The following is a 23,059-nucleotide window of genomic DNA, read 5'->3' as shown; positions in this document are numbered from 1 at the left end:
GGATGGCAAGACGGAAGCCTTTTCTAACAAAGAAAAACATCCAAAACCAGCTATGTTTTGCAAAAACGTGTTATGGTATGATGAGCCCAAGGTTGAGCTTTTTGGCCATAATTCCAAAAGGTATGTTTGGAACAAAGCCAACACTGTACATCACCAAAAGAACACCATACCCACAATGAAACATGGTGGAGGCAGCATTATGCTTTGGGGCTGTTTTTCTGCAGCTGGAACTGGGGCTTTAGTCAAGGTGGAGGGAATTATGAACAGTTCCAAATATCAGTCAATATTGGCACAAAACCTGCAGGCTGTCATGTCCATGGCCGCGGGCCTTCAGGCTCACTAACCTCCTGACGGGCCGCAGTCATGGGTCTGCGAGTGCTGGCCACAGTCTCCTCAGGACGCCAGCGCTCACTTCCGCTTACCTCGGCGCGTGCACCTGAATTTAATGTCAAAATTAGCCCATGAGCACCCTGGACTATAAGAAGGGCTCAGCCCCTTCCTTCCATGCCTGAGCGTTGTTGTCGTACCCAAAGTTTGTCTAAGAAAATGGTCTCCTAGTGTTTCCCAGTGGGTGTTCCCCGTTCCTGTGCTATCCTGGTTAAGTGCCGTGCTGAAGTCGTGTTGTGCTATATACCATGCCTGTCCTGCTACACCATGCCGGACGTCTGCCTGCTGTCTAGTCCCAGCCAAGCCGGTCTCGCTACTGTCCGAGCTGCCACAGGTACACTATACGAACTATAGACTGTGACTTGCATCCTGTTGGCCAGCTGCCATACCGTCAAGGCGGTATTGCCCAGTGGGTCCACGTACCCAATGTGACACATGCCTCTGCTAGAAAGCTGAAGATGAAGAGAAATATCACCTTTCAGCACGACAACAACCCAAAGCATACCTCCAAATCAACAAAAGAATGGCTTCACCAAAAGAAGATCAAAGTTTTGGAATGGTCCAGCAAGAACCCAGACCTGAATCCCATTGAAAATCAGTGGGGTGACCTGAGGAGGGCCGTACGCAGGAGATACCCTCGCAATCTCACAGATTTGGAGCGCTTTTGCAAGGAAGGGTGGGCGACAATTGCCAAGTCAAGATGTGCCATGCTGATAGACTTCTACCAAAAAAACCTGAATGCTGTCATAAAGTCAAAGCGTAATTCAACAAAGTATTAGTTTAAAGGGTGTGCATATTTATGCAACCACATTATTTTTGTTCTTTATTTTTTCACCCTAAAAGATTTCAGTTTGTTTTTCAATACAATTCTACAGATCATAGGTGACATTAAAGGTGGAAAAAGTTCTGAAATGATTCATCTTGTACTGATTTTGTAACATGACAAAAGCCTGGCATTTTAACAGGGGTGTGTAGACTTTTTTTTATATCCACTGTAACTTCAAAGCCGCAACAAAACTGGAGCAAAATCCACATATGTTACATACAGATCTTTCAGCGGATTTCATCCTATGCAAGGTGAAAATCTGCACTGAAAATCCATGGCAGAATTGAAAATCCACAGTATTCCTTAATTCATTGTGGATTTATCCACAACATGCGGATGGGATTATAAAAACCCCTTTCACATGCATTGTACTGTAACTCACGCAGACTTTCGGTGCGGAAACCGCACCGAAAATCTGCGACCTGTGAATTTCCCATTTTCACTGTAATATAGACATCAAACGTATTAGCATGCACCTCAGTTGCTTGCGGAACCAGAAGGTTTTGGTCCAAACGCTATAAAGGATTTTTCTATGCCTGTTCTTATGGGGGGAAAAAAATTAAAAATAAACCAAAATGTGTTTTAGGGTAGTTGCAGATTTGCTGGTCTTTGCTTATTTCTTATTAGGGAAGTAAAATAGGGATCTGTCTTTAAACCTTTATAGTCTTAAATCGGGGAAATATAGTATGTATTATTAAGTTAGGCAAGTTTGTCTCATCTCTAGATCAGACAATTCTCACAACAGAAATAAGAAGTTACAACATTACAAAACATTCATAATGAATAATTTACCAAATTTTTAATAGTTTTCGTTTTCTTTTACAATGGCAACTGTATCTGCCCATTTTCAGAATCAGCAGATTTTGTTTCTTCAGAATTCCTCTTCTGCATTTTTACTATGCAACTTTTTTAATTTAGTAAGCTTTTCTACAGCGGAGGCTATAGACACTTCCCCGTGCACCTTGTTGTCTCGTGTCCGCACATTGACTGCGTTGTTTGCCTTTTCTTTCTCGCCAACCACTAGAAGAAGATACAGTTTACACGTCAACAGAAGGTCTATTCACCACAGGAACAAGTAGAGGCAATGGGGCACATTTACTTTTAATGTCTTAACTTTAGACAGCTTAGAATTAGACTATTGTGCCAAATTTATCACGATGGCTCATGCTGAATGATACATTTGGCACATCTTTAGACACTTCTGTCTAACCGTATACCACACTTCTTTGTTGGCTTGAGGTTGCATACACACAGAGCGGTTTTGCCGCTTCTTTTGCGGTGCACCCGAAAACTGCACTTAAAAAACGCATGTGTTTTTTCCGCGGTTTTGCAGTCAGCATGGAAACCACGGCTTAATGTGATTAGGTTGCAGCGCTTGCTAAACATTATAAATTGATTTCTCTTTCGCCAATTGTCCTAATATCTGGGATTGTTCCATTAGAAAGTACATATTGCATATAAGTTACATATTGCTGATCTAGTCTCACATGATTTGCCAACCTAGAAGATCAAGAACATTAGAAGTTTTGACTGCAACAATTTTTTATTTTTAACCTATGTAAATATGCTCACAAATGTTTGTCATCATCATGTTTTACTGGAGATATGCTCCCACTCCTAGTTAGCATTAATATTTTCACAGTTTATAACTGCCCTATCTCCTACCTAATATAATAGGCGCTTTGATGCAGATAACTACGGTCTTCTTTTTTTTTAAAGTTTATTATTTACAAAGTTATGATCATTTTTAGATTTATGCAATTTTTTTTCTAAATGACCAACTGGGCACTGTGGTGCTGCTGCTGAGGGGGATAATTGTCCTGGCACGGCTGGAGGTGATGTCAGGTCCGTTTTCCGTCGCTCCGGTGAAGGACTTGTGGGAGTAAGTGACTCGCGATTATATCACACTGGGCTGGACTGCAGAGAAGTGTATGACGCGGATTGGTCAGCGTCGTACACTTTTCTATAAAACACCCACATGGTGAAACGGGGAAAAAATATATATAAAGCCTACTTAGGAATTATAATTGGCCTTAAAAATGGAAATACCTGTACACCTTAAATTACAAACCTCTTCTGACAAATATCAAATCTATAATGCACTGACGGTAAGTCCCTTTCCTCTCTTGGATAGGCAGGAAAATTCTAATCAAGTCAGTAGTCCTTCCTAACGTCAACTTCTTGCAATCATTACCAATTGCTCTTCCACATTCTTTTTTTTTTAGTTCCCTCTTTGGACTCTTTCAGAACCTAGAGACCTTATGCCCTTTGAAACCTGGATATCCAGAAAATGCCCACCCATGCATCTGTTTTCCAGGGTCTACAGACACCTCCAAGCTCTTAACCTATCACTTAGGCGACACTATATCTCCTCATGGGAATCAGATCAAGACATAAGGGTCCTCTTAATGCCCCGACATGGGCAGCTCGTTGATCGGCACTCGTTTGCTCCTTTCATAAGGAGCTATGTTTGGGGACGAGCGATCGTTACGACAATTGCTCGTCCTCATACATTTCTATCATGTCGGCAGCACACGTCCCTGTTTACACAGGGAGATGTGCTGCCGACAACGATAATATTTATTGCAGCATAAACAATACAATTTGCTTGTTTACACAGGTCAATGATCGGGAACGAACGTTCACATGAACACTCGTATGCCCGATAATTGGCGCATGTAAAGGGGTCTTAACTTTTATTGACCAGGAAGTTTCTTAAATATGTAAATCTTTCTCATAGCAAGTTTCGCTGTGTTAACCCATTTAAAATTGTCTCAAGATGGTATCTCACTACGATGAGACTTAAGACAATGGAAACAGCAAATTCAGATAACTGTTGGAGGTGTCTAAATGCCGCTTTACACCGGTCCATACTCGGCCGGTGCAGCGAGCACCGATCAACGAGACATCATTGATCGGCGCTCGCTTGCTCCTGTCACACGAAGCTATGGATGGGGACGAGCAGTCGTTACTCCGATCGCTCGTCCCAATCCATTATTATCATGTCGGCAGCGCATCCCCCTGTTTACACAGGGAGATGTGCTGCCGACACCGATAATCTTTTACTTTTTTAAAGCGATACAACCAGCAGATGATCGAGTGTTTGCTCGTTCATCTGCTGATCACTGCCCCATTTACACAGGGAAATTATCAGGAACGAGTGTTATATTAACGCTCGTCTTCCCGATAATCGGCCTGTGTAAAAACCCCTTTACAGAGCCTGGAACTTATCTCAACATGAGGTGGCATTGTCCGATCATGAAATAGTACTGGTCCGAGGTCTCCGTGCTCCTCCAAAAAGGTTTGTGTGCTTGACATAGTTCCCACACCGATAATGCTCCTTCTGAACATTCAACTCCCACGCAAATCAAAATCTGCCCTGAAACGGTTTTATATGCTTATTTTAGCAGCAAAAACCATGATACCACCTAGGTAAAATCAATTATCTCCTCCAACAGTTGCAAAATGGCTACTTGGGTAATGGTTCATGCCGCTTCGAATTATATAGCGAAATGTCTGGATTAAAGATTAAGCATTTAACTCTTTTGGACTTTAACTATTATCTCAGCAAAATGTACTACCTGGATCCAATGTATACCTCCACAACGTATGCCAAAAAGGCACTCTTGGCATATGTCAGGTCAATGGGACCATATAAAAAAAAAAGTTTGGAATGCTCCTGCTGCATACGGTTTACACTTCTTTTGTGATCTTCTTGCACTAACTTATTATATTTACTGCGATTGTGTTTTCTACTTGTATATGTAAAAAATCCAATAAAAAAAATATAAGTTTATGAAATAAAGGAATAGTAACTTTACTTTAAAAAAAAAAAAAAAAAAAGGATATTTCATTCTGTACTTACCAAAAATAAAGTTGTACTGAGCCAGTTGTGCATTTCGTATCTTCTTATTCAATGTACAACTATGATCCAAGTCCACATCAGCCATAAAACCTGCCTCGAAAAATTCTTGGCAAACCTAAAATTACAGAGAATGCAATTAGTATTAAATGATTAAAAGATCACGGTCCCATAATTTAAAAACTTTTATTTCTATGCAGTAGTTGGATTTAGAAAGAGAAGACTTAAAGGGGTTGTTCGACCCCATTAATTTGTTATTTTTTTTTTTACAAAACAGCTTACACGAGTATAAAATAACAAAAAGGAGCAATACTTTAAGGTTCCAAACATTCATGTGACAACGCTTCCCTGGTGCCTGCCGGTCTATGTTCTTCCAGCTTCAGTGATGACGTGTCAACCGTGACCGCAGTGGTGTTGACACATCATCACTACAGACAGTGATTGGCTGCAGTGGACACAGGTCATGCCGACACATCATTGCTGAATTTGGAAGAACAACAGAGACTGGCAGGGGACCAAAGACACGACATCATGAGTGGCATGGGATTGGTAAATTTAGTATTACTCCTTTTGTCATTTTAAACCCTTGTAAGCGGTTTGGAAAAAATGTCATGGGGTTGGACAACACATCTTAACATCATCATTAACTTTCTAAAACGTTCCATTACAGCAGAGGTAGACATATTACTGTTGCATAAGGCCATGTACCAAAACAGCATATTAGTTGTGGATTAGTTTCACAATCAATATACCGTACAATGCATTTTTTTCTTTCTTTTAAATTGGCGGCAAATTCTGCTTAAACTCTGATTCATGAGTGCATGGGCACATGGCCTTAGACCACTCAAGAAGCCAGTTTAATTAAATTTTTCTAGTGGAGTAGCAATAAGAGGCCTAGCCATCAGGTTTTACGGCCTACCCGGCTCTCTCGTCCAGCCATGTATGTGCCCACCTTGAAATAAATTGAGGAAGGTTTTTTTCTGCACCCTAGCAAACTATTATGTCAAGTGATAGCACAAGCATTGTATGCCAATGCAATAATTCGCAGGAAGCACAGCTAAAAAAATTGCTGTAGTCCTTAAAGGGATTTTTCCACAAACTTTTAAAGGGGTTTTCTCATCTTAGACATTTATGGCATATCCACAGGACTTGAGATAAATGTCTCAGATGCGGGTCCCAGCTCTAGGACGTGTACCTATATTGATAAAGGGGCTCACCGGAAACCAGTTTAGCTTAGTGTGGCAGCCGCAAGCTGACGATTCCAGGGGGGGACGACGACTAGTGAAGATGGGGCTGCACATTGGTGCGTCGCTCTCCATTTTGTTGTATGGGCGTTATGGACACAGCAGAGTAGTGCTTGCTCTGCTGTTTCCCTAACTCCCATTGAACAGTTCTCCATTATTCCCCCGCAAGGAATCAGCAGCTTGCGGCTGATGCACCAGGCAAAACAGAGGTCGGGGGCCCCCATTTTCAATATAGAGGATTTATGGCATATTCTGTCATATGCCATAAACGTCTAAGTTGGGAATACTCCTTTAGTACCTATTCAAAGTATAGCTTGTAGGTTGATAACTAGATTGGGGGGTCCTGTTATATGTAGCGGTGGTTGTGTATGCTCGCTGCTGCTCCATACAACTCTGTGGGAGGTGCAGAAGCAGCCAAGCACAGATTATGCTTATTTTTTATTTATTTATATAGTGCCATCAACTTCCATAGAATAATAATATTGGGGTAACACATTGTAACAAAAACAAAAGACAGTGTAGTACAGACAAGTAAGGCCTCGTTCACATCTGCGTTGAAGGCTCCATTAGGAGCCGCAGATCCAGCTGAAAATACCAGAATAGCACAGCATGCTGCGCCATTGTTTCCGGTAAAGTCACGGACACTCTGACGAAAACCCGATGTAACCCATTATCATGCAATGAAACCGGCGCTTCCGATGTGCTGTTGTTTACAGTATATGAGCTAGTTCATGTGAATACATACCTGTTGTGCATAGTCTTCACAGCTTGGTCCCACAGGAACTACCATGACTTGCTGAGGTGAAATCCAAAATGGCCTAGTACAAAAAAAAAAAAAGAGTTATATTTTTTTTATTTAATGTTGAATGCATGTCAATCCAATAGTGCAATTATTCTCCTGAAGGATATTTCATAGTTATTTTTACAACTATATTTTCTAGCTGTATGTACCGGGTTTGTTCAGTTTCAGTCACTCCTGATATCTAGAAGTTTAAAACTTTCACACGTTAAATTTCCATTACGCTGAAGGCTGTGTGCCAATGAGCAAGGGAGAGGTACATTGCTCTAAGCTCCAAGATGTTGATGGGCAAACGAGCTTAAGGCATGTCCAATTGGCCTTGGACAACGTATTACAGAAGCACTTGCCCCCAACCCAGGAGACTGGCATCTGGGGGTCTGAACCAGCAAATGTACTAGGAGGCAAGAGCCACCCTGGAGAATCAGGGGATAGTCGAGCCACCACGACAGAGACCGGTGAACCGGTCCAGGCAGAGGGAAGAAAGGGTAAGAAAGGAAAATAAAGGAAAATAGGCAAAGTAGGCCTAAGGGGAACCCAGATCTGTGTCTGCCTCCTACTGATACTAAACTAAAATGGATTAGCTCAGTGGCTGTCGACTAGGTATAGCCTGTGTAGGAGGAGCCAACTTTTTTTTTTTATAGTGTCATCCTCCTAATGGCAGGGTTAATACCCCATGGTTCCTGTGTCCCCTCCCACCCCAATGTCAAGAACTAGAAAAATGGTTTGCGGTTGCATAAAATGAACAGGGAAAAAACATTAAAATCTGCCCAGTGAACTGATAGGTATCAGTTTAAAGCAGCAGAAGGAGAAATTGAAAAGGTGGCACTCACCCAGATTGGTATAAACTTTTTCTGCTTTATTCTGGCACAGGAAAGATTTTAAGGGAGGACAATGCAGAGAGATATCTTTCTGCATTATCCTCCCTTAAAAGCTTTCTTGTGCCAGAATAAAGAAGAAGAATGTTATACCAATCTGGATGAATGCCGCCTTTTCAATTTCTCCTTCTGCTGCTTTAAACCAATGCTTATGTATTGCTGAGCACAACCAAACTAATGGCTATGGAATCCCTGTTATTATATCCATTAATATGAATGAACAGTTCTCCTTCTAGTAGTGCCAACTCTCTCTTCCTACTGGTTTTAATAGATATCAGTAACATTGTGGTGAGGAGACAAAATACACTCCTCAACATTGAAATTGCAACACCAAGAAGGGCAAGCTGTAAGGTTATGGAAATCGAGGGAGTAGCAGGTATCGCTGGAGTAGCAGGATCTGCAAATGATCACATTTTTAAGCACCTAGCTCCAATCTGTGGCATGTGGGGGGGGGGGGGGGGGCATAAAAGCCAGATTGAAAGCAAAGTTTTTTTAGCCACATGAAGCCTCAAAAACCAGATCAAGTGGTGTGGGATGATTGTGCGATGTCTCCTGTTTCTCGCCGTGCCAGTTATCGCCAATTGTCGCAAGCTGAGAGGGACAGGATCCTTTGACTGAGAGAACTTAGTTTATAACTCCGGCAGATCGGTACATGCCTAGGCGAGAAGTCAGTACAGATAAACGTTGCGTGCCACGGTGGTTGGGAGAACAACAACAAATGGGAAGGACAGCAAGAGGAGAACGGAGGCAAACCTCTGCACGGATGAATTGTCTGATTGGAAGAATGGAGCGTAGTGATAGATTCTGTACTGCAAACGAAATTGGACATCACATCCCAATCCTAGGGCGGCAACCAGTGTCGACACAAACCATCAGAAGGCGTTTGAATGACATTGGGCTACGAGCCAGACGTGATACAGGTGTTCCGTTGACCACATGCCACGGCTCTCAAAGGCTATCATGGTGCACAGCAAGACGGCAATGGAGACTGGAATGGAGGTCTGCCCTCTTCAGTGATTAGTCCCGTTTTTGTCTCTGATGATAGCTGGAGATTGGTCTGAAGACAATGTTGACACCGCCAATGACATGAAGAGGCCTTCACAAGGGAAGTCACACCGGTCCTACTCCCAGGATTATAGTGTCGGGTGGCATAATATACGGTAGCTGGACCCCTCTAGTCTTCATTTCAGGTACACTAACAGCTCGGCGTTACATTGATTTGGTCATGGAACCAATGGTACGGCCATTTCTCCAAAGTGTTCCAGAAGCCGTTTTTCAACAAGACAATGCCAGGCCGCATGTTGCTCATGCTACGGTGAGCAGCCTGCATGGCCTAAACGTGCTAACATGGCCTGCAGCATCTCTGGCCTCGTCTTCCATCGAGCACATCTGGGACGTCATTGGTCGGCAATTGCAAAGGGAGCTGCCAGTAGCGAATCTTGATGATTTGCGTGCCCAAGTGCATTCAGCATGACATAACATTCCTCAGATAACCATTAATAACCTCATTGCTAGCATGCCAATGCATGTAAGTGATTGGCGCTTATACTCTATACTGAATAAATCAAGATGTTTGGAATGTTTGTTTCAATTTTTTTTATCATTTGCATATCATTATCATGTCCATCGATCCTGTGATTTTCACAATCCCCAAACTTTTCCTTCTTGGTGTTGGAATTTCAATGTTAAGGAATGTAAAAATACATGAAGCAATATTATTATAGATGAATATCCAACATGAATTCCAAAGATACAGTCAATCAGTTATGTTCTAAAAAGAAGAGTTAGCTGTAAATATATCATACCACTTTCCTCCGTAATTCTCACAAAGAATTGCAATCATCCTTTCCACTGATCCCAAGATGGCACGATGAATGATGACTGGTCTGTTCTTATCATCCCCATCATTGCTGCAGTGAAAGAAAGAAGATACAAAACTCATCAAAAGTACAAAAATCCAGATATTTATTTAGCAAAGACATGATCAGTAATATAAAGAGATAACTCTTACCCTACATATGTCAAGTTAAACCGGATTGGGAGTTGGAAATCAAGCTGTATTGTTGCACACTGATGATATCTTCCAATGGCATCTCTGATTTTAATATCAATCTGCAAAATAAAAGATATAATTTAAGATTACAAATGCCCATTTGATTTGGAAAGTTCTCACAAAGCTTTCTTAGCGCAAGGAAGAAATATATGAAATGCATAAGAATCTCTGAGAGAAACTGCAGGCCTGATAGTTACCTTGGGGCCATAGAAGGCACCATCAGCTGGGTTCAATTTCCAGGGCTGTCCAAAATCATTCAGACTGTTCTCCAGTTGCTGGAAATGGAAAGAATAAAGAATTGTAGGCGGTTTACCTTTAATGCACTGTAAAAGGAAAACGCTACTGTCAATGGCTATCTTATAAAAAACCTTTTCAGCTTGATCCCACATCAAGATTTCTCCAAGGTAGTTGTCTGGTCTGGTTGAAAGGTAGAGTTGGAAGGTAAATCCAAAAACCTCATATACGGACTGCAAGAACTGTAGGCACCCCTTCATCTCTTCTTCTATCTAGGAAGCAAGGTATTAGGATTCCAGGGTGACTACTAGTATTTCATTTTCACTTAATTTAGAATACAACTTCATATTAGAATACAAAGTATATAATAGCCTTTGTGTGTGTGTTTTGTATCCTCTGGGGTTTCATAGGGATATCAAATTCTGATCATTGCACAAAATACTGGCGGAGATTTACTAATACAGGCTGTGTGCTACATTTTTAGACACTTTTTGCACCTCATCACTAGAGGTTCTGAAAAAAGGCCATGGCTAAGTAATAAAGTGTGCCACATTTCTTAATGTTGTACGATATTTTTTGGTTGTAATGTAAGCCAACTCAGAGGTGACGTGAGGAAAAATAGTCAAACATGTCTAGCAACATGGGCCAAATTTATCACACCACATGTGCTGCTGTGATAGGTTTGGTGCAGTTTTTAAGCGGTCTCGTCTAGTTTTACACGGTTTGTCTGTAAGGCCCCATTCACATTTGTGCTATCCGCCGTTTATAAAAACATGGACCCTTAAAAACGTATGCAAACTTGTACTATTTTCAGTTTACGTCTGTATTTTTTATAGTGTGTACGTTTAGCATATACTCATATGTCGATATACATTTCGGTCTGTTTTTTTACCTAAAAAGGATAGATTTACTATATGTAAACGGATGCAAACTTATAGCATACGTCGTCTATTCAGATCAAAAAAAAACGTTATGTCGTGTATACGTTTTTTTGAAGTACAGAATAGCGTAGCAGACTACGCTTTTCAGTACTTTCAAAAAACAGTATCCCAACGTAAATCATGACAAACCTAGACCAAACGGATGCTATTTTGGTCTACGTTTGACCCATTATAGTCTATGTATACGCCGAGCTATACGCTTCAATACTTTTTTAGTGTTTAAAAACGTATATGCCCGGCAGATAGCACAAACGCAATGTGAATGGGGCCTAAGACAGTATTAATAAATCTCCCCCAATGTTTGTATTTTCTCAATATTACATGTACACTTAAATAATGTGTATATTACATCTGATTTCACTTTTACCTGTTCCATAGTGCAAAAAATATGTGCATCATCTTGCTGAAAGCGCCTAACTCTGGTCAATCCACTTAAAGTTCCAGATAACTCATTACGATGTAGAACGCCGAAGTCTGCAAAGCGCAAGGGCAATTCTCTCCAAGAGCGAGGACGATGACCAAACATGAGACTGCAAGGGCACACATCAATGAGCGATCACAGGCAATTCACTACAAAAACTGAATATCAAAGGATTCCAGCCTTGGAACGCAACATTCGGTGAACAGAGTCTTCTCTTATTTTAAGATCTATAATTCCTTGACTTCCAAATGATAATGTTATGTAAATATTATAAAAGTAGCAAAAGTAAATACTCCCCGGGGTTACCAACCGGCGATACAGAGTTTTAGGTGATCGTCTGGTACTCCCAGCTTCATGTTTTCTAGTATTTGTTGGCACAAAGCTGTCATATAGCAACCAGCCAATTGAGTAAAGTATAAAATAATAGCAGATTCCAGCAATGTCTGCTATATACCCCTCATGTGTATGAAATACCTTAGAATAAAGTCATCTAAAAGATCTAATATGTGTGGGGGCACGTCCGGGGCTTGGGAAAAGACCAAGCATCCTGGATTTCAACAAACCTGATCCTTTGTTCTCCTGGGAGATAAACCGCTGCCTCGCTCCATTGAAACATGCATGTTTTAGGCTGACTTAACACATGTTTTCATTGGATGCAAAAAATGACTTTATAATACTGATCAGGTGAAATGTGTGAGGTCAGCCATTCTGAAGGTGACAGGTCATTAAAATGCTGTGATTATTGCTGTGAAAATTAATGCGGATCTGTCAGCTGAGTATGCAGCCCCATGTAAGGGCAGAATATGACAATTACAGGTTCGTACTCCTAGTAGCCAAAATGGCACAATATTTGTGCCGATTGCCTAATAGTATCACTAAAAGAATACCGCAGACTTATAGTTAAAAGTCCGCTGTATTCACAAGGGGAGCGCTCCTCCCGCCCCTCTCACCATCCCTCTCGGCGGTAAGCACATATACACAGCCGCCTGTCAATCACCGGCCTGAGGAGACAGTGCTCCCCTCATGTATACAGAGGACTCATAACTAGGAGTACCCTGTATTCTTTCAGGAATCGAATTAGCCAAATAACAAAAAATAAATAAATATGTCCCAGAAAGGAGTAGCTGTAATATGGTCATGTGAACGTAGAGTAGAACCAGTGTGTATCTTGTATGCCATAAAACGCAAATCATTTTTCTGGACATGAAATCATGCACATGATACAGAAAAAAAAAAAGAAATCTTAAATTATTAAAGCAGACAAGATGGATAATGGCATCTGTAGCATTGAATTTACATGGAAGGGACTAGAAAATGAAAATTACCAATGTCCAGGACAGTTCATAGGTTTAAGTGCAAAGGTTTCCTTTTCAACCTCAAATGAGAACATGTTCTGACTGTAATGCTGCCAGTGACCAGATGCTTCCCACAACTTGCTATTGTAGATGTTCGGTGTTGCTACCTCTGTAAAATTCCTCAACTGGTACTCCTCCTGTAACAACGGAGCATTAGTGGCATTAGTAGATATGAACTGTACCCTTAGATCTTCTGTAAATAGGCACACGTAGCAGACAGCTATGGTTTTCTATAAAAATTCTTACATCTTGATGTCAGTAGGAATTCTATGCTAGAAGCTTTTCTAAATAAAATATCTAGGCAAAGACTGTCTTGGTGATGAAGTGTACTGGACTGGAACAAATCTCAGTTAGGCTCAATCCATGCCACGTTTATGGTGTACGGTCAGCATATATGCCAGTAAAGTCTTCCGACGTACACGCAGACATACCCTAGGGCATTAAAATATGGTATAAGGGTATTGTGTTTTGGCCAGGTTACGCCAGGTACCGCAGCCCCAACTGTATACACAAAAAAAGTACCGTATTTTTCGGAGTATAAGACGCACCTGACTATAAGACGCACCCGGGTTTTTTGACAACAGAAAATAGGAAAAAATTTCATATTTTACGTCGTTTACAAAGAAAAAAACGATTGGTTAAAAAAAAAAAAAAATTTGTTTGGTTTCACCACATTCTGAGATCCATAACTTATATTTTTCCATCGTTTGAGCGGTGTGAGGGCTTATTTTCTACGGGATGAGCTGTAGTTTTTGTTAGCACGATTTTTTGGGTACATACGATTTTTTTATCACTTTTTATTTCATTCTTTTTAGCGCTATGGTGACCAAAAGACAACGATTCTGGGGTTTTAAATAAAAAAATGTTACGCCGTTCACTGTGTGAGTCAAATAATGCTATATTGTAATAGTTTCAGACTTTTACTGCCATAGAGATACCAATTTTTTTTATTATTTCTTTATTTTTACATTGTGCTTGGGGAAAAATGGGAAAAGGTTTTGTTTTTTTTTAAAACTTTTAAAAATTTATTACACTCCTGAAAGTTGATCGAACGTTTTTTTTTTACACATTTTCTCAGATCCCCTAGGGAACTTGAACTAGCGATCATTAGATCGCTGGTACAATACACTGCAATACATGTATGAGTTATGGAAACAGCGTAACTCGCTGAGCTACACTGTTTCTGTAACCTCCCATAGTAGTGAATGGCAGTTACAGAAGTAGCTTGCATGCTACGCGGTTTCCGTAACTACTATTCAGTTCTATGGGAATTACGGAAACTGCGCAGCTCAGCGAGTTACGCTGTTTGCGTAACTCGACCATGTAACCAGGAAGTGGCCGGAAGACAGCGGAGCCGGGTAAGATAGAACAGGGTGTAGGGCGCCCCATTCTAGAGATAGATGCGGGTCCCAGAGGTGGGACCTGCATCTATCTGACATTTATGACATATCCTGTGGATGTCATAAATGTCCTTCATGGGAAAACCACTATAAATGCTGCAGTCGCTATTGAACGCGGCATTTAACTAGTTAAACGGCCAGGAACAGTGCGATCGCTGTTCCTGGCCCGTTAGAGCAGCGTGTCAGAAGCTAAAACCTGCAGTGTATGGAGCGGGCTCAGCGTGTGAGCCCACTCCAAACATCACCCCCTCCCCATGATGTGCCAGCACATCATGGGTCGGGAAGTGGTTAAGTAAGGAGCGGTCAGGGGGCCCGGCGCTGCCGGGTCCCTTGACTGCAGACTATAATGCTCAGGGACTTTTGAGCAAGATTTATTCTTGCTAAAAACTGCGTCTTATAGTCCGAAAAATACGGTAACTTTTTTTAATGGCAGCCTGTGGCAGTCATTTGCAACTGCATAGGCATACAGTTGTATACGTCTATCTATATGTTCAGTTGCACAGTTTCAGGCAGTCCCACTGAGCGTAAACACATCGTGGTAATAATTTTTCTAGTTAACCAAAAAAAAGAGTAATTATTTAGGTCATGTTCATACTGGCTTTTATTTATAACAGAAGCCGTGACGCTCTGCCATATCCGTCATATAATGGATACTACCGGCTCCAGAAGGACCCTATTAATGTACAATAGGGTCCATTGGTATAGGACGTGAAAGAGGCCAGGTAAGACCAATTGTAACTTCAGTTTGAACAACATTTCACAGTTTATTATTTTGTTTCTTCAGAATATAACATTTAAAAATAATTCCAAATGCTACTCTAACCTTAATGAAGTCAATCAGAGTGTTATATATGTGAGCTCCCCGAGGCAAGAAGAAGCAGCTCCCTGGACTCAGTTCATGGAAGAAGAAGAGCTCTTGATCCTGAAAGGAAAATTAAATCCACAATGCCACATTAGATGATAGTAATATTTAATATCCAAAGCAATTGATGAAATAGAATTATAAGTTAACCTCCACCTTAAGTTACTAGGAAACTCTATTGTAAACAATTTCCATAAAAACACCAATAAGGCCCAGTTCACACTGTTTTTTTTATGTCAGTTGTGACGCAGAAACCATGTTGGAACCAGCGGCCCAAAAACGCTGACCATTGATTTCAATGGGAGATGGAGGAGTTTTTTTCCTGTGGCGGTTTTTAGCCGCTCACATTCTTTTTCTTGCTGCGGTTCCGCCTCGGACCTCCCATGGAAATCAATGGGAGGCAGAGAAAGCATTTTTGCTGCGTTTTTTTAACATGGCACTCGATGGCCAGGGACAAAAAACGCAGTGAAAATCGCAGCAAGAATTTGCAGGCAGGTCAAAATCTGCCTCAAAATTCGATTTTTCTGCCTGCAAATAAACTCTGCGTGAACAGGTCCTAAGAGTGCCTGTACACATAGCAGCCGCGTTATGGTAGCGTGCCGCACAGTTTTGCAATGCAGTTTTTGTCCTCATGACATTTATATCATGTGCTTGGCCCCTGTATGTACGGGTACCCTTACTTAAATTACTCCCTTCAAACTTGAGCAATTTGGGTAATAAATGTAAATAAGGAGACTTCTCACAATACATATGTATGTTTTTAATTCACATTTTTATTTACAATTTAATTTTTATTATTTGTTCAGTAAATTAGCAGTTTCAGTCATCGTGCAGTATTAATGGTTAAATCACTATATACTTTTCTTAAAACACTATCACTATAGTTTACTTCCTTATTTATGAACTAATCCAGAACACTTTTAGATATTTATAAAGCGCCTTTTCTTACAAAAGTTATCATTGCTTTTCCCTTGATCATAGGAGCAATACGAACCTTTCCAATCTTTCTATGATCTCGGTTTTTAGCTTCTTCCTGGAATTTCTCCCACTCCTTCATTAGCTTATTATCAGGGAAGGAAATCCCATAAATTCTTTGCAATGTTTCCATGTCAGCTTTCCCTTCCCAATACGTTGAAGAATTCTATAAGGTTATAGTGACGAGAGAATAACAAAATATTAGTTGATAAATCAGACTTACGTAATAGGAGATTCAGATACAATAAGGAACTATACATTCCACAGTTTTTCTTTTTAAATCAATCACATTTAACCATAAATTAATAAGTACAAGTAATTATTTACTCATCAAAAGTGGTAGCGTTACTATAGGCAGGAGTGTTTTAAACGATGGACAAATAAAATATGTCCCCATAGGGAGAGTCATCTGCGTATTTGTCCCCAAAACGTTTAGGGGGGTTGCACAATACCCGTAGTTCCAGTCAGGCAGAAGACGAAGCAGTACAGGCAGCAACAAAATCAGGACAAAAATATGACGGATGTGCAATTTCTTATACTGGATGTTCAGGTCGGATGTACAAAGTATGATCTACAATTACAATAAAGGAGCTTCCATCAAGCTCCATTACTTACCTTGTATATTTTTAAGGCTTTAATCTTTCCAGTATGCCTCACATGGGGACCTCTACACAGATCAATAAGAGGACCACACCTAAATATGTGAACAGAGGGAGATCGTCATATCCTAGTTAATCATAGAACTGTAAAGCGCAGTAAACTGTAATTGCTAAGCTGACCAGTACAGAATGTTTCTCCCCTCATGTGTAAAAAAACCTCAAAAAGAATTAATTTGGGGCAAAGTAGTAAAACAAAGCTTTAAAGGGAATTTAATAAATTCATTTAACTAAAAAAATCGGACATTATTAAATGAAATTATGAAGCAAAAAGATAAGAGGAAAAAAAATAACATCAGGCGTCAGCATTTAAACCTCATGAGGGTCTATTTATCAAGACCAACCTCCTTGAACTTACAGAATGTAATAACCAGAATCATCCCAATGTATTTCATCTTACACAGGCTCTATAACGAATAATATATGTCTGTCACACACACACACACACACACACACACACACACACACACACACACACACACACACACACACACACACACACACACACACACACACACACACACACACACACACACACACACACACACACACACACACACACACACACACACACACATGCTATTACCGCCTAGTTTGTTCTGGACATCTCATGCAAAAGCAATTGTATTTCAGTTACCTGTATACTGTAGTGGTTGGCGTATCAACTTTTTCATTTAAGATCCGGCATTTAAATTTATTGTACTAGGAAAGAAAACATTTTTACCAAGGTTTACTAAAAACTGTTCAAAAGCCAAGGTTAAATACAACACTCTAGAGGTCAAATATAAAATGTTAAGAAAATGTAAAAAATAACGAGTGCCGACAAAAACTGTAGTTGTTCACAGTATTCTTAATCTCAACCAATCAGATTCCAGCTGTCATATTTCTAAAGTAAGTTAAAAAAAGGAGTAATCCAATTGCTTGCTTTTGACAACTTTATCAATATAGTCTGCAACTGTTTTAATAAAGGAGGCACGAGACCTAGATTAAAGAGGTCTTCTGGTTTTAAGCAAATTATGGTATAAATGAAGAAAAGTTATGCAGCTTTCTAATATACGTTATGTTTCAATTCTTAAGCATTTAATTCATTTGTTTGAGGTCTGTAAATGAAAAAACGTTTACATTCAGAGGTTGCAATCCAGTACGTACTTAGTCCTGATCTCAGCTGTGAAGTAGCTACAATTGAATCCAGTCTAGACAACGCTCTGTAAGCTAAGGCCTGGTTTACATCTGCGTTGGAGGCTCAATTAGGGGCCTCTTTCGCATATCCGGCCTAAAATACCAGAAACAATAGTGTAGCATGCTGCTCTATGGTTTCTGGTAAACGCACAGAGGCACCATAGGGCGGCACACCGTTGCACCCATAGGGCGGCACACAGAGGCACCCATAGGGCGGCACACAGAGCAGTGGTGTAACTACCGCAGTAGCAGCCGTAGCGGCTATGGGCCCCGCGGCTTGAGAGGCCTGTGCCCCCCCATATGCCCGGTGGCACCACTAGCAGCCGTTATGGCTGCTATAGCGGTAGCGCCGCTACTATGGGGCCCGCGCCGCAGAGCCTCCAACAAGTATGGGCCGGGCGACTCAGGCCCTCTCATGCCCATAGACGTCGCTAGCACCGGAGGGGGCCCCAGTGCTAGCGACAGCCAAATACATGCATTAGCGCTGAATGGCCGACCATTCAGCGCCTTACACTGACGCTGATTGGCTAGTGGCGCGATGACGTAATCGCGCCGCTTCCGAGCTTGAAAGGCGCTGATTGACGGGGCAAGTCATTCTGCCCCACCAAATCAGCGTCATTGAACGACTCATCGTTCAGCTCCAGCAGACCTGCCACAGCGTGGGAACGGGATCATGTGAGTATGTATCGTTTTTTGTTTTTTTTCTCTCATATAATTGTGAGTGGCATTATCTATAGTGGGGGCTCTATCTACAGGTGGGAGTCGTCTATATGTGGGCCACTATATACAGGGGGGTCTATATGTGGGGATGTGGGGCACTAGCTACAGGGGTGGTCTGTATGTGGGGGACAATCTACAGGGGGGGTCTATATGTGGGGATGTGGGCCACTATATACAGGGGGGTCTATATTTGGGCCACTATATACAGGGGTGGTCTATATGTGGGGATTTGGGCCACTATATACAGGGGGGTCTGTATGTTGGGATGTGGGCCACTATATACAGGTGGGGGGGTCTATATGTGGGCTAAGGCCTGGTTTACATCTGCGTTGGAGGCTCAATTAGGGGCCTCTTTCGCATATCCGGCCTAAAATACCAGAAACAATAGTGTAGCATGCTGCTCTATGGTTTCTGGTAAACGCACAGAGGCACCATAGGGCGGCACACCGTTGCACCCATAGGGCGGCACACAGAGGCACCCATAGGGCGGCACACAGAGCAGTGGTGTAACTACCGCAGTAGCAGCCGTAGCGGCTATGGGCCCCGCGGCTTGAGAGGCCTGTGCCCCCCCATATGCCCGGTGGCACCACTAGCAGCCGTTATGGCTGCTATAGCGGTAGCGCCGCTACTATGGGGCCCGCGCCGCAGAGCCTCCAACAAGTATGGGCCGGGCGACTCAGGCCCTCTCATGCCCATAGACGTCGCTAGCACCGGAGGGGGCCCCAGTGCTAGCGACAGCCAAATACATGCATTAGCGCTGAATGGCCGACCATTCAGCGCCTTACACTGACGCTGATTGGCTAGTGGCGCGATGACGTAATCGCGCCGCTTCCGAGCTTGAAAGGCGCTGATTGACGGGGCAAGTCATTCTGCCCCACCAAATCAGCGTCATTGAACGACTCATCGTTCAGCTCCAGCAGACCTGCCACAGCGTGGGAACGGGATCATGTGAGTATGTATCGTTTTTTGTTTTTTTTCTCTCATATAATTGTGAGTGGCATTATCTATAGTGGGGGCTCTATCTACAGGTGGGAGTCGTCTATATGTGGGCCACTATATACAGGGGGGTCTATATGTGGGGATGTGGGGCACTAGCTACAGGGGTGGTCTGTATGTGGGGGACAATCTACAGGGGGGGTCTATATGTGGGGATGTGGGCCACTATATACAGGGGGGTCTATATTTGGGCCACTATATACAGGGGTGGTCTATATGTGGGGATTTGGGCCACTATATACAGGGGGGTCTGTATGTTGGGATGTGGGCCACTATATACAGGTGGGGGGGTCTATATGTGGGCCACTATATACAGGGGGGTCTATATGTGGGGATTTGGGCCACTATCTACAGGGGGGTCCATATGTGGGGATGTAGGCCACTATCTATAGGGGGGTCTATATGTGGGGATGTGGGCCACTATATACAGGGGGGGTCTATATGTGGGGCACTATCTACAGGGGGAGGTCGATATGTAGGGCACCATCTACAGGGGGGTCTATATGTGGGGCACTATATACAGGGGGGGTCTATATGTGGGGCACTATATACAGGGGGAGCTATATGTGAGACCCTATACAGGGGTGGGCTATATGTAGAGTACTATTATACAGGGGAGCTCTTTTTAGGGCACTTTCTATAGGGGTGGGCTATATGTGGGACACTATATACAGGGGTGGGTTACCTGTGGGGCACTATATACAGGGGGAGCTATATGTGAGACTATATACAGAGGTGGGGTATACATGGAGCACTAGCTATAAGGGAAGCCATATCTAGGGCAGCACGGTGGCTCAGTGGTTAGCACTATTGCCTTGCAGCTCTGGAGTCCATATGTAGGCACTATCTACAGAGGGCTGTATGTGGGACACTATCTACAGAGGCTTCTATGTAGGTTACTATCTACAGAGGCTCTATGGGTGTCACTATCTACAGGGGGCTATGGGGGCACTATCTACAGGGGGCTATGGGGGCACTACCTACCGGGGGCACGGTGTGTGTGTGTGACAGTGTATGGTACTATTATAATCAGGGACACAGTGTATGGCGCTTTATTATATTTAGAGGTGTTGAGAATTTTAACTTCATTTATAGGTGCAGAAATGTTTTAAAAGTGAGAAGCTGAAGATATCTGAGCGGAAAACTGGAGAAATGGGTCATGGTCGGTAGAAATCCATCATAGTTGTCTGGAACAGAGGGAGAAGGAAAGAACTAGAATCTGAGATGTCACCGGTGAGTCACTTAATGTAAATGCTTATTCTGCCTCTAATCAGCACTGTAGTCACTGTATGATCTGCAGCGAGATGATGGTGGTGTGATTAGGATATGATTTTTTTTTGTGAAAAAGCATCTCCCAGCATATCCTCACCATTGTTCGGCCCATGCTGGGAGCTGTAGTTTTACACCGTACAAAGCTATACGGCAGGGGTTGCACTATATTGAGCCGTATTTGTTCTGGTATATATGTACTGATCTTGGTTCTGATGCTGTATGTAAGTACTGAGATAGGTTCTAGTGCTGTATATACGTATGAGATTGGTTTTGGTGCTGTATATATGTAATGAGTTTGGTTCTGGGGATGTATATATGTACTGAGGTTTGTTCTTGTGCTGTATTTATGTACGGAGGTTGGTTCTGGGGATGTATATATGTATGGGCTTGGTTCTAGTGCTTTATTTATGTACTGATCTTGGTTGTGGTACTGTATGTATGTACTGAGCTTGGTTCTAGTGCTGTATTTATGTACGGAGCTTGGTTGTGGTACTGTATAGATGTCAGAGCTTGGTTCTGGATCTGTAATTATATAGGATATATTTATAATAACAAAATTGCAGGGCAGATGGAATGGTTCTCAATTCATTGTATATTTCATGGGAACCTGTCTGGTAGTTTTAACCCCTTGAACCGCCACCATGCGGTAATACATGACCTGTCAATATTTCCAAACATTCCCTTGTATGTTTTTTTCAGATGCAGCAAAATCCTTAAAATCCACTTTTAAAATGGTGCACACTATATGCTAATTACTCATTAGAGGGTCATGGGGCGGTGCCGCTATCCTGAAGAGTCACATAGTCCGGCCTCCGAACCCACTTTTCTGTGTTTGAGTGACATCTCCCTGGCTAATACAATTTTTGCGGATGCGCCATTGCCTTGTGGCACTATACACAAGGAAGGGGGCTGTGTGGCACTATACACATGGGGGAACTGTATGGCACTATTTACAAGGGCCTAAGTGTTGCGCAATCTACAGGGGTCTGTGTGTGGCACTATCTACTAAGGGGGGGGGGGTTGTGCTGCACTTTCCACTAAGGGGGGGCTGTGTGGCACTAGATACAAGGGAGGGGGGTTGTGGGGCACTATATACAGTGGGAGTTGTATAGCGCTACATACAATGGGGGCTGTATTGCACTATCTACAAGGGGGAGGTGGGGGCGCTATCTACAAATGGGGTGTGACACTGTCTATAGGCGGGGCTATATAGCACTGTCTACAGGGGGCTGTACGGCACATTCTACAGGGGGCACTATTTATAAGGGGGGATGCTTGTGGCACCCGGGGGTCCCCGGTCAAGAGTTTGCTATGGGGCCCAGTCTTTCCTAGTTACACCCCAGACACACAGGCATCATAGGGCGGCACACAGAGTGCCTACGGCTCCGTAAAATGGAGCTGTATGGACTCTGTGCTCCGATATAGAGGCTCAGTGCAAACAGCACAATGGCAATTACAAATCAAGTAGTGATCCATCGATATATTTCCTGTCTGCCTTCTTTACCTTAAACATTTTCAGGAGCAGCTCTTTTCTGACTTCCAGCCTCTCAAATGGCTGCTTCTCCTTAATGATGGCTTTACACATGTTCTCCAAGACAGGAAACTCGTTGCTGGACACCCCTCTAGATAATGAACATATTATACAGGATATTACGCTTAACAATAAAAATCAGCTATTTCTCAAATCCTTTAACCCCTTCCCACCGCAGCCAATTTTCATCTTTTCGTTTAAATTTTTTTCTTCCCGCTTTCCAAAAGCCATAACTTTTAAATTTTTTCATCGACATAAGGGGACATGTTTTTTGCAGAATAAGTTGTAGTTTTCATGCCACCATTTATTGTACCATATAACATACTGGGAAGCTTAAAAAAACAAAAAAAAACTTTGCGGGGTTCAAATCATAAAAAAACAGCGATTGCGCCATTTGGGGGGGGGGTTTCGTTTTTTACGGCGTTCAATGTACGGTAAAAATTAAATGTTTACTTTATTCTATGTGTTGAT

General features: G+C 42.2%; 1 protein-coding gene across 4 annotated transcripts in view; it reads right to left on the bottom strand.

The window, feature by feature from the left end:
* Positions 1 to 23,059, bottom strand: part of LOC142749624 (threonine--tRNA ligase 2, cytoplasmic-like) — a 59,282-nt gene that overhangs the window by 9,365 nt on the left and 26,858 nt on the right. For 3 of the 4 annotated variants that reach the window (XM_075857913.1, XM_075857914.1, XM_075857915.1), the window contains 14 exons: positions 22,562 to 22,679; positions 17,528 to 17,592; positions 16,850 to 16,928; positions 16,254 to 16,400; positions 15,221 to 15,319; positions 12,968 to 13,134; positions 11,589 to 11,751; positions 10,415 to 10,552; positions 10,244 to 10,321; positions 10,005 to 10,105; positions 9,799 to 9,903; positions 7,065 to 7,137; positions 5,079 to 5,193; positions 1,987 to 2,233 (listed from right to left, as the gene is read on the bottom strand). In XM_075857913.1, the coding sequence (XP_075714028.1) occupies positions 2,085 to 2,233; positions 5,079 to 5,193; positions 7,065 to 7,137; positions 9,799 to 9,903; positions 10,005 to 10,105; positions 10,244 to 10,321; positions 10,415 to 10,552; positions 11,589 to 11,751; positions 12,968 to 13,134; positions 15,221 to 15,319; positions 16,254 to 16,400; positions 16,850 to 16,928; positions 17,528 to 17,592; positions 22,562 to 22,679 (1,597 nt within the window). In that variant the 3' untranslated portion in view covers positions 1,987 to 2,084. Of the gene's footprint in view, positions 1 to 1,986; positions 2,234 to 5,078; positions 5,194 to 7,064; positions 7,138 to 9,798; positions 9,904 to 10,004; positions 10,106 to 10,243; positions 10,322 to 10,414; positions 10,553 to 11,588; positions 11,752 to 12,967; positions 13,135 to 15,220; positions 15,320 to 16,253; positions 16,401 to 16,849; positions 16,929 to 17,527; positions 17,593 to 22,561; positions 22,680 to 23,059 lie in introns of those variants that run through there. The other variant, XR_012882433.1, reaches the window with a different exon arrangement.

Source organism: Rhinoderma darwinii, chromosome 3 (genome assembly GCF_050947455.1).
Source record: "Rhinoderma darwinii isolate aRhiDar2 chromosome 3, aRhiDar2.hap1, whole genome shotgun sequence".
In the NCBI taxonomy this organism is placed as follows: Eukaryota; Metazoa; Chordata; class Amphibia; order Anura; family Rhinodermatidae; genus Rhinoderma; species Rhinoderma darwinii.
This window is presented reverse-complemented; position numbering and strand designations above follow the sequence as displayed.